The following is a 12,884-nucleotide window of genomic DNA, read 5'->3' on the forward strand; positions in this document are numbered from 1 at the left end:
TGCAGTTGCCTAGGGCCCTGCACTCAGAAGGGCCCTCCTTTCCTGTCCTGAGAGGGAAGAAATCTGAATGATACAAAATTGTAGTGTTTAGGAAAAAAAGATTGAGTTTTTAATTTTGCAGCTTGTTGACTTTTTTAATTGAAAATTTCACATATGTAATTTGGACCTAATTCTGCAGCCTGATTATTGAGATCTGATGGACAGAACTGGCGTGTTTGTAGGTTGCTAACATCTCCTTGCTCTGCTTTAAGATGAGAGTGGATACCTCTGGCTGTTAGGGGTGACTCCATTCACCCTGTCTATTCCCTCCTCTAAATCTGCCTTTTCTATTTTTTTTCCTCACTTCTCATAGGCACAATTCTTTGAAAGTTTTTATTTCTAAGTTTTCTCTTAATTTTTTGCTGACTTTCATGTGAAAGAATAAACAAATATTAATAACACATTAATATTAAATAGTAATTATTAATATTTATTAATAAGTAAAAATTAATTATATGTATGTAACATATAATGATATCTAATATAGTATTAATAACTATTCTTAAACATAACTTATACATGTATATAAATATTAAAATTTAATAAGTATATTAAGATGCACATATTATAAATGTTAATAAGCAATATTTATTATATCCTACTATAAAAAATATACACACCATGATTTTAGCTCCACCTACACACTCAAAGGCAAAATCCACACCTCCATTGGTCATTTCAACAATGACCTCCTGAATGGGTTTATCTAGGTCTCTAGGATTGAGGCAGTTGGTGGCTCCAAGGGCTCTGGCCTTTGTAAACTTCTCACTTTTGATGTCAATAACTATGATTCTGGAAGCTTATGCTGCTTTATAACCGATTACAGCTGAAAGACCGACACCTCCTAGGCCAAAGGTGGCACATGTAGAACCAGGTGTGACCTGCAGGCAAGAAAATTATACATTAACTTCTCAAGCAGCTGGTCCCACTTTTGTTGTTTTTTTTTTTTCTTAACCACTTCGTGCTGCATGTGGGATCTTAGTTCCCTGATCAGGGATAGAATGCGTGCCCCCTGCATGGGAAGCACAGAGTCTTAACCACTGGACCACCAGGAGTCCCTGGTCCCACTTTGTAAAATAGGGACCGAGTGAGGTGGGGGCAGGACCATATAAATAAAGACTGCCTGTCATAAAACTAAATGATATAGCTAAATGGGGGCAATTTGCCAACATGAAAATGGATGAATCACTGGCTAAATCTGCAGAAACACTTGAAGGCCATTAGATATTCAGCTCATAACGAACAAACCCAAGTGAAAATCATTCTCTTGTCTTCCTTTTCCCTTTGGTGTTATGAGAACAAAAACTGAGGCCCACACATTTTAATGGGTTTATTGGTTTCTTTTTAAAATAGATCAAAGTGAGAGAGTAGCACTGACATATATACACTACCGAATAATGTAAAACAGATAGCTAGTGGGAAGCAGCCGCATGGCACAGGGAGATCAGCTCCGTGCTTTGTGACCACCTAGAGAGGTGGGATGGGGAAGGTGGGAGGGAGATGCAAGAGGGAGGGGATATGGGGATATATGTATACGTATAGCTGATTCACTTTGCAATACAGGAGAAACTAACACACCATTGTAAAGCAATTATACTCCAATAAAGATGTTAAAAAAAAAATAGATCACAAGCCCCAGTGTTCATTGCAGCACTATTTACAATACCCAAGACATGGAAGCAACCTAAATGTCCATTGACAAATGAATGGATAAAGAAGATGTGGTACATATATACAATGGAATAATTATTCAGCAATAAAAAAGAATGAAATAATGCCATTTGCAGCAACATGGATAGACCTAAAGATGATCATACTAAGTGAAGTAAGTCAAAGACAAATATCATATGATATCACTTATATGTGGAATCTAAAAAAAAATGATAAAAATGAACTTATTTACAAAATAGAAATAGACTCACAGACTTCAAAAACAAACTTATGGTTACCAAAGGGGAGGGGGGGAGGGATAAATTAGGAGTTTGGGATTAACATACATACACTACTAGATATAAAATAAATATATTTCCTTCAATTAAAATATAACCAATACCTCTAGGCCCAACTTAAATCACACTCTCCCCATGAAATGTTTCTTGATTCTTCAATTAGAAATTAGTGCCCACCTCTTTGCTTTTTTTATATCATATAATTTTTAATTATTCTTGATTGATTTTGTTTGCATACACGTGTTTCTTTAAAAGACTGCAAAATCTTTGAAGGCATATAATCTCTCACATTGCTATCAAGGAGTGTTCTTATCTTTTGTCTTTGATAAATGTTTGTTACATTGAATTAAAAAGAAACATAATATATAAGATGATAAGGAAAGCTGCTGTAGCTGGAATATGTTATTTTGTAGAGTGGTATAGTGGCAAAAAAATTACTATACAGAGAGATGCTCAATTAATATTTTCTAATGGTGATGAGAAACTGTTAGAATTAAAGCATAAACAAAAGGGAAAGAGAAAATGTGTCCAAGGGAAGTACTGATATATTCTAAACTGGAAACAAAACTATTAAGGAACAGAGAGAATGCATGTATTTTACTTTAACTTATGTGTGATATTAGGCATGCATATGCTGACTTTTGCTACTCAGGGAAAATAGAATATCTATTTTGCAAATATTCAGAATAATGTTCTATATATACTATGTTCTATTGACTATGATACTGTGGCATATTTAATATATTTCCAAATATATTTCTATGGAGACTGTATTATAAAGTTTGCCGTAAGTCTCATTGAAAGTAACATGCATTTTTCTCATTGAAGCAATGTTGTACACAGTAGTTGTACATAGCTCACAACAGTGTATAAATTGAATACACTGCACCAGTTATGTTATACAACTGGACATCTGTGTGTAAAAGTGCATTTAATTGCACTTCTGAGTGGAGGTTATTATAAAGTACCCCCCACTTAAAAATAGGGCTATAAATAGTTGATGATTATCTATCTGCAGACAACACTGTTACAGGACATTTTTATGCTTCCAAAGATCTCTATGAAATGTGATTAATTTGGCAGTAAAGGATACAAATAGGTTAAAAAGAACCCGGAGTTCTGGTGATACTGGGGGAGTGGTCCTCAATAATTAATCAGAGTTTTTGCATCACTTTTCTTCCCAGAAGTAAATTAAACATTATTAAAGCTCTTGCCTTTTGACTAGAATTACTGACGCTTCACTTCTCTTAACTTGTTCCTATCAGATTTATTTCTCTTCTTTGAGCGTGAGGTGGTTTAGCTATTCCTCAGTAGCAGGAAGAGCAGATTCTGGGAGTTTAGGTAAGTTCTGACTAGATTTAAAAGAAAACTGTGGCTGAATCTCTAGTGTTAATACCCCTGAAGAAAGACTAGAACAGTAGAAGGTGACAGTCAGCATGGAGTCCAGAAAAGGGCGGGGTGGGGTGTGGTGGCAAAGAGCAGTAATTTTTCCCTGTGTCTCCAGTGTTATCTCGAGGAAACTAGCCTTGACTGGAGGGTCACATCAGCTCTGAACTCCACCCAACTAGCAACACCCTTCCTCCAGGAGCCTTCCGATTGTAGTTTGACCTCCCATATAGTTTTACATTTTTGTTAATGAATAAATGAATGAATGAACTTTTAGAGGGAGATAATACACTAGGAGCCAAGAGTAGCATTCCTATGGCTGATGTAATTCTCAACGAAAAGTCATATCTCGATATTCTGGCTACTAGATCAGCCTCTTATTTTGGTTAGTTTGACTTTGTTTCCTTGGCACTGAACAACTCTAAGCAATCTGATAAAAAAGAATATTTGGATTGCAAGGCTGAGGACCAAGCCTCACCAAGGCGTTTTAGGTGTTTCACATGAACCTGGCTTTATTCATTCATTTGCTGACAAATTATCAAGCTCATATTATGTGCCAGGCACAGGGCTAGGCTCTGGAGCTATCACAATGAACAAGAGAGAATTCTTGCCCTTACAGAGCAAATCATCTAATAGGAAGGAGAAATAAATGGGAAATTTCTTCATAGTGTGATAAGAAGGAAGACAGGGTTAAATACAGAAACTTTAGGGGAAAGTGGGAGGGAGGGATACCTCATGCATGCCTGGGAGGGTGGAGTAGGCTTCCAACAGGAAGGGATAAATAAATGGAGTCAGCCAGAAGAAGTGGGGGAGCTTTCCAGGCAGTGTTGGTGGGAGCCAGGTGTGAAAAGTCCAGAGGCGCAGTCCAGAGCCCAGAGACTGAGGGTCAGGCCCAGGGGAACAGTGAGCCACAAAAGGAAGAAGGAGAAAGAATGACTATAGCATATTGAAGGAAAAGGGGAATAATTAAAGGGGAATAAAAACTTCAGATTTTTTGTTTAGGAAGATCACTCTGGTTGCATTTTGCAGTTTAGAGTCAAGGGGAAAAGATTGATGTCAAGGAGGTTCAAATAAGGAGGTTGTTTAAAGCGTCCAAGTGATATTGACATCTCTCTAATCTCTCAGTTGAAGAGCTTTGTAAAAGCTAAATTCTAACATGGAATTCCAGGGACGCATCTTACCATCATCAGGGCTGCCATCTGAGACCTTCCCCTGAAGCCACAAAGGCACAGGGTGAGAAGCAGAGATGAATTACTACAGTTTGAGAGAGAGGAATCTGCTGTGTCAGGGAGAAAGTAGGGTAGCTCTATGGAGATGGGTGGAGGTTTCTGTTGTCTCTTGACTGGGTCTGCTGTCCCAGGACGAGCATTCGCATTTAGGGGACATATTTATCAGGCTGTGTTTAAATCAGGGACAGTCTATAATCTAACATACGAGTAAAGGAATAGAAATGAACATGAACTGGGTGCCAGCTATATGCTAGCCTCTGGGCCAGATGTCTTACATATGTAATATGATTTAATTATCCCCACAACTATTTGTAGTAGATATTATGGTAGAGAGATAGGAATAGAGAGGTTAAATAACTTGCCTAAAATCACAGAGGTAATAAACGGCAGAGCCAGGTTTTGAAGATAAATCTGGTTGCTTTATCATGCTACCTCCTAGTAATGTCTATTTTACACAACCTGGTGATTAAGTATTTTACCTTGGCAATGTTGACTACAGCACCATAGCCAGTTGAAAATGCACATCCAAGCAGACAAACTCTCTCTAAACTGGCATCATCATCAACTTTGGCAAGGTTAACATCTGACACTACAGTGTACTGACTGAAGGTACTGGTTCCCATGAAATGGTAAATTGGTCTTCCTCTGCAGGTAAACCTGCTAGTTTTGTCTTCCATTAATTTTTGATCACCCATAGGAGTTTTGAAATGCCTGGGGGAAAAAGATAACAAAAAAAGAGAAAGTAGATGGACCACTGATTACTTTCCTGAAGAAAAAAATTAGGCGTTATGTATTCGTTATGATAATTTTATTAGATGGAAAAATTGAAAAAAAATGGCTTGAGAATTTTCACCTAAATATATAGTCAGAAGTGGTCTAAAGGTAATAATGATAATAATAGTACACTTTTGACTGTATACTTCTTATGTGCCAGAAACTCTTTTAAGGGCTTTACATGTATTTCTTTAAAAAATTGTATTATGGACAACTCAAGCACATATAAAAGTAGAAAGAATAGCAAAATGAATCCTCATGTAACCATCTCCAAGCTTTGGCAATTATCAATCCATGACTGATCTAGTTTCATCTATTACCTACCTGCTTCCCCAACACCAGCACCTATCCTCCCCACTTTGGACTATTTTGAAGTAAATCCTAGACATCGCTATTTCATCTGTAAATATTTCAGTATGTGTCTCTAAAAGATAGAGATTCTTTTAGTTCCACACATTGCATTTGGTTGATATGTCTCTTAAGTCTCTTTTAATTTATAGGTTCTCACCCCACCCCTTGTTTTTTCCCTGCCATTTATTTGTTGAAGAAACAGTCATTTGGCCTCCAGAATTTTCTTCACTCTAGATTTTTCTGATTACACTCTTGTAACCTGGTTTAACATGTTTCTCCATCACTGTATTTCCTCTAAACTAGTATTTTTGATCTAAATGCTTGATGTGATTCAGGTTTTATGTTTTTGTAGGAATATTGCTAAAATAGTGTTGTGTATTTTCATCTGGAGGCATATAATACCTTATCTCTATTTTTGTGACGTTAGAGAGAATTGATGGTCATTGTCAAAATCTATTATTAAAGGTTTGCAAAAGGGTGTGTTCATTCTTTGAATATCTGCAAAACCCTGTGAAGTAGGCATTATTATAGTCCCCATTTTATAGATGAGGAAATTGAGGCACAGTAATCTATGTAAGAGTAGTAAAATTTTAGCTTCTAAAATAACTAGTTTCAATTAGAATTAAGCATAAACAGATCTTTCTATAGTCTCAGTAGAGAATAAGGCAATTAAAAATTTTGACTCTGGAGCCACACTGCCTAGGTTCAAAATCTAGCTCCAGGACTTACATCTATGTGGTCTTGGAATAAATTACTGTGACTCATTGCATTCCTCTCTCATCCTCTGTAGAAGTAGCTATTATTCTGAATGTGGCATTTATCATTTCCTTTACTACATACACATGAACCATAAACAATATATGGTATTGTTATTGTATATGACTAAATTTATCTGTGAGAAACTTGCTTCTTTCCCTTAACATTATATGTGTGAGATTATTCTATGTTGATACATTTAGAGCAAGTTTAGCCATTCTCATTGTTATATAGTATATTTAGAGCAAGTTTAGCCATTCTCATTGTTATATAGTAATTCCATTGTGTTACTACATAGCAATTTGTTAATCTATTTCTTACTGAAGGACATTTACCCGATTTTCAATTGCTTGTTATTACAGTGTTGCAATGATCATTATGGTGCATGTCTGTTTGGGTGATTTTACAAGTTTCTTGTACACATCTAGAATTGGTGGGTACAAAGTATCCACCTCTTCAACTCCATTTAGGTATGCCAATGTACTGCCCAAAATATTTGTAACAATTTATACTCTTACTAATAGTTTATAGAGCTTACTTGATTTTTCCACAAAAATTTGTGTGTAAACTCAGACAGAACTTGTATTTTCCACATTGAGGTGTGTAGAGTGGAATTACTTTGTCACCTAGAAAAGAAGGCCATGTGTTAGATGATGCCTAAGATGTTACTTATAGTTTCTACCAGGTGAATTGGTGGAAAACACCATTCTTTATGGTATACATTTTATGTTCAGTAGGAAGTATAGGTGGCTACAGTATTTTATTAACCTGCAAGATTGCTGATTCTCCCAAGTATTGTATATACTGTCTTTTTTCTTTTTCGTTTTCTCTCTGCTGGGCAGTCAAGCAACACATCTGTATTATACCATCAGGTGCAGAGTCCTTTGTGAGACTCTGCTGTCATTGCAACACTCTGCATTATGACTATTATTTATTACATAAGGACTTTATTTATTACATTTCTAAACATCCTGCATGGAACAGAACATCCTTATATAATAGGGGAGGTGGGCAATAGGCTAGATATGGAGAGTAAACTATATATCATCTTCATGTTTCATTTAGTTCACTCTCAAATTCTACATTTTCTACTTTTTATTCAATTTCAATAATGATTTCTATCCTCTGATGACCAAGGTCCAATAATGATTATTAACATTTGTTCAACATTTAGTATGTGTCAGTCACCATTCTAACGGCTTGCATGTATTATCTCATTTAATTCTCAGGACAACCCTTTGAGATGGGTACTGTTATTGTCCCCGTTAGAAAATGGAAATCTGAGCTGAGTCACAGAAAAGTGACTTAACTGGTTAAGGTCACACAGCCAGTAAGTGGTAGAGCTGGGAGTACATTGGCCAGACTTGTTTGTGGATGCCAAATTTTGGAGAGCAGTTTGTTTCTATAATCTTGTTTTGCATGGAAAGATACTAATATACTTCTCAGTTTGGAGCATCCTCATTAAAGGAAGAAAGAATGATACGGTTCATCCTGTCTGATAAGTGACAATTGCATAGCTCATATTGCAGTATTTGATGGATCTGTTACAAAATGTAAAGTAAATAATTCGACTATTGGCATGCTTCATACACATGTTTATCTTACAAACTTCCAAGAAGACATTTAAGCTAACATTGACATATGCATAATATTTCTCGCTTAAGCTACCTATAAGTCATCATTCTTTAAATTCTTTATAATATTAAAATAGTTTTCTGTTTTATTTAGAGGAGGTTGTTTTAAATTGTCATCTGTTCCCCCTTGGAAGCTCAGTGTAAGCTCACCTTGTAGCTTTGCATCATAGGACAGTTTCGCAGTGCTATATGTAAATAAAGTGACTGTATTTCGCAGATTTTATTAGACAGTTCTTTTTTTTTTCATTTCCCAGACCAGGGATCGAACTTGCACCCCCTGCAGTGGAAGTGTGGAGTCTTAACCACTGGACTGCCAGGGAAGTCCCTAGGCAGCTCTGATTGGAAATATTGTGTCTCATTGCTAAACTCTGATAGACTGTGTGCTTCAGTTTTGCTTTGGAAAAGAAGGTCCCCTTATGTAAACAGAGATCAATTATAGCATGCAAAGCCAGGACTGTATCAGGAATTATCCCTGAAATATCCTGACATTTCCATTTAATTGGAATCAGAAATTTAAATACCTGGTTTGAAGTTGGTCACTCTTGGCCCAACACTTTCCACGATTCCTGCAGCCTCATGGCCAAGGATCACTGGGAAAAAAGCCCCTCAAATTGAGGATGGATGACATGGGCATCAGTATGGCACAAGGTGGTGGCGATTATCTACAAAGCAACCGCAGACTTGAGTCCTGTTTCTGTAATTATATCATTGGGGTTGTTAGGAGGATAATTTTAGGCCCAATGACACCTTGAAACTTAACAACACTCATTGAGCTCAATAAAAGAATTGCATTTTGAAAAAAAAAAGAACAATTAAAAATATGTTGCGATATAGTCTTTCCTCTTAATGCATCTTTATTTTCTTCCTTTCACTGTCACTGAAAAAATCACACAAAGAGAGAGAATTGGCAGTCACTGTCTCTAGGAGAGGAGAAATCAAAGGTAACAGAAAAGTTAAACTCTGTTAGAGGGAGTGGAGGGGGAACACAGGTTTCGAGGGCTTGTTCAAATTTTGTTGAAACGACATGAAATACAATAGAGGTAATAAAACTTCTATAGTTAAAAGAGAGATATCAAATAAGGAATTGTCTTAATTAATTACGAAGTGTCCCAGTATTATTTTTCAGGATTCTGTTCATGAGGATAACTCATTCATTCTCATGCGTAAACTCTTACTGTGGTTGGTGATCCTGAGGAAAAATATAAGCCAGGTCAGCTGCGGAGAAAATGGAGAAATTGACTCAACTTGTCGCCTGTGATCCCTCTCTGCTCAGTGCCATGTCTTCTCCCTGCTGTCTCACTTCTGTCCCCTCCTCTGGGCACCCAGGACCCTTAGCATCAGATCTTTCCTTGTTTTGAACCAAACTCTCAATCTTTCTTTTAATAACACTTTTCAATAACTGGCAACTGGAAAACAAAAAGAAAACCTACCTAATTCTAATCTAAAATGAATTCCTTGGTCTGATGCTTACAATTTACCACTCCTGGGGATAATACCTGTTTTTAATGTGAACCTAAATATGTAATTCCCCCATAGTGAAAACTCCTGGGACTCCCAGTTATACTACATAGGCTTGACCTGACCGAAGCCAAGTCTGCATTTGGTGTCTTGCCTGTCCCGCCCTGGGAAAGTTCACACACACCTGAATTCGAACTTCATGAGCGTTGAGGGGAGCTCCCTCAACCTCTTCAACGCTGAGGGGCTTGTTTGCTTTCCAGGTGATAGCTGCTTTGCATTTAATAACCTGAGAAAGAGGGAGAGGGGGAAAGGATAGGAGGGAGGAAGAGAGAAGGAGAGAGAAAGAAAGAATATCATGGAAAAAAAATGAACGAACATGTTGATACTATTATTTTATGAAAGAGGGTTTTGGAGTTTGTGGCTGGATGTTATATATAATTATATTATTCTAAAGACAAGGGACCTTAATTGAAAATAAGAAGTCAAATTCTACATTGTAGTCATTGCACTTTTAATTTTCAAAAAGAACAGGTGTATTAAAGTTTACCCTATTATAAAGCCTTGATTTTTTTCTCTCCAGAATAAAGAGGATAAATTTATAGGATTTGGGCATGGTAGATGACCAATATGTGTTTGTTGATCGAACCATTTGTTATCAGCTCTGCATTACCTGAATCCTTATTGCTAGAGCAGATGTGTTTTACATCTTCGCTGCTCAAAATGTGGACCTCCCTGCCACCAGCAGTTATTGACATCACCTTAGAATTTGCTAGAGCTATAAGCCCTAGTAGTTTGTATCCCTTAATTTCCCTCACTTATTTCTCTCATCTTCCCAACTCCCCACCCCCACACCCTGGGCAATCACCTGTTCTCTGTATCTATGATTTTGTTTCTGTTTTGTTATGTTTGTTCATCTGTTTTTGCTTTTTAGAGTCCACATATAAGTGAAATCATACGATATTTGTCTTTCTCTGTATGACTTACTTCACTTAGCTTAATACCCTCTAGGTCTACCGATCTTGTCACAAATGGCAAGATTTTATTCTTTTTTATGACTGAGTAATATTTCATTGTGAGTGTGTATGTACGTGTGTGTGTGTATATATATATATATTTTTTTTATTTATTTATTTTTGGCTGCGTTGGGTCTTCGTTGCTGTGTGCAGGCTTTCTCTAGTTGCGGCAAGCGGGAGCTACTCTTTGTTGCGGTGCGGGGACTTCTCATTGCGGTGGCTTCTCTTGTTGTGGAGCACGGCCTCTAGGTACGCGGGCTTCAGTAGTTGTGGCTCACGGGCTCTAGCGCACAGGCTCAGTAGTTGTGGCTCACGGGCTTAGTTGCTCCGAGGCATGTGGGATCTTCCCAGACCAGGGCTCGAACCCATGTCCCCTGCATTGGCAGGTGGATTCTCAACCACTGCACCACCAGGAAAGTACCTATATGAGTATATATATACCACATCTTCTTCATCCGTACATCTGTTGATGAGGACTTAGCTTTTGATCAACTTTAAACTGCTGCTTTCTGAGAGTAATTCCCAAGGACGCTTCTTTTAGCAACTGTATAAAGACACACACACAAAACAAGAATTGAACAAAGAAACAGTATATTTGCTTACTTTGCCCTTGGTGCCCATTTTCTTTGGGAAACTTGCCTTGGAAGTTTCTTTCTGATTTAAGTTCTTCTTCTTCTATCCAGGGTGCTCTGTGTCCTGTGTAGAATTGTCTTTGAATAAATACCATTTCTGCTCTTCTATTCTCCAATTATTTTCTCTCCTTTTTTGTTGCTGTAATCTGCAACTTTGCCCATCTCTCTCCACATCATCATTTGTGGTGTCATATTTCAGCTGCAAACCCTCATTGCTTCCAACTATTTGGGGATTTCTGTTTACTTGTTTTTTTCTTTTTTTATTGCAAAATATAAGATAACAGAGTAAAGGTCATTAAACCTATTAGATAAGTTAACAAATAATTATAAAGTGAAGGACATTTCCACTCACCCAGAATCCCTCCTATATCCATCCTTCTCTTTCACAATCCTAATAATAATTTCCTTGCATTTCTTTTATGATTTATGCTTCTCTACACAATATAGTTTAGTTTTACTGATTAAAAGCTTTATACAAATGGAGTCATAGTGTATGTGTTCTTTCATGTCTTTTTTTCCCTCTCAACTCTATTTTTGTGAGATGCATCCACATTGCCTGTGGCTATACTTTGCTTATTTTCATTACCGTAGAGTATTCCATTGTATGAATTGACCACATTTTTTTTCATCCATTTTCTGTTTTGTGATGAATCAGAATTGCATAACAAGTCTTTTCCTGTATATCCTGTTGTACTTGTGCTTTTCCTTAGGGAAAATTCAGGGCTTATATGCAGCTAACATACCCTATTAAGGTGATGCCAATTGTTAAAATATTGAAATACTTCTGATCCTGTTGGTAAAAAGCCATAGTATTCTATTATCTCCTCCAGACTTTAACTAATATTTTATTATTGAATATTTAAGTTGCTCTGTTACACTTTTCTTTTTTTTTTTTTTTTGCGGTACACGGACCTCTCACTGTTGTGGCCTCTCCCGTTGCGTAGCACAGGCTCCGGACGCGCAGTTATTTCAGTTATTGTATTCAGTTATGACTGGTTCCTTTTATATTTTCTAGTTCCTTGTTAAAATTCTCATTATGTTCATTGATTCTTTTCCTGAATTCAGTTAGCATTCTTATTACAAATGCTTTGAACTCTTTATCTGGTAAATTATTTCTGTTTCATTAATTGCTTTTTCAGGGGTTTTCTCTTGTTCTTTCATTTGAAATAAATTCCTCTGTCTTTTCATTTTGCTTAACTTTCTTTCTTTTCATTTTGCTTAACTTTCTTGTCTCTATGATATTGTGTGAAACAGTTACCTATTCTGGTGTGCTTGTGTGGAAACATCCCTATACAGTCTGTGTGTGCCCAGTGGCTTTGCAGGGAGAGCTGTATCTGACATGAGCATGAGTCATATCTTCCCCCAGGGTGTGCTGGCAGCTATCACCTTGGTAGGAGGTGGGGCTGGAGATAGAGGGGCTAGTGCCAGAGCCAGGTGTGAGCTGGGGCTTCTCTACTGCTCAGTGGCCAACAGGACTTTTTTGGGAGTGGGGGTCAGGTCCTTAGTTGCTGGAGCAAAAGCTGTAAGGGTCGGATCTGAGCTGGTTCCAATCCCTCTAATTGTGTGCTTTGCCCCCTCCCAGCGCCTGCACCCTCGCCCCAGAGGGGAGCAGTGCTTGAGCAAGAGAGGCTGGTGTGGACGTTCAGCATGGGTCAGGGAATGG

At 37.4% G+C, this 12,884-nt stretch overlaps 1 protein-coding gene across 1 annotated transcript in view; it reads right to left on the reverse strand.

Annotated features, from left to right (window-relative positions):
* LOC309821814 (uncharacterized protein) overlaps positions 1-12,884 on the reverse strand; it is an 87,641-nt gene that overhangs the window by 9,188 nt on the left and 65,569 nt on the right. Inside the window, 7 exon segments of the mRNA XM_082653299.1 lie at positions 660-839; positions 843-920; positions 5,083-5,314; positions 7,023-7,110; positions 8,640-8,723; positions 8,726-8,780; positions 9,761-9,961. Coding sequence (XP_082509425.1) covers positions 660-839; positions 843-920; positions 5,083-5,314; positions 7,023-7,110; positions 8,640-8,723; positions 8,726-8,780; positions 9,761-9,961 — 918 coding nt within the window.

Source organism: Grampus griseus (assembly GCF_964374135.1).
Source record: "Grampus griseus genome assembly, chromosome: 4".
Lineage (NCBI taxonomy): Eukaryota > Metazoa > Chordata > Mammalia > Artiodactyla > Delphinidae > Grampus > Grampus griseus.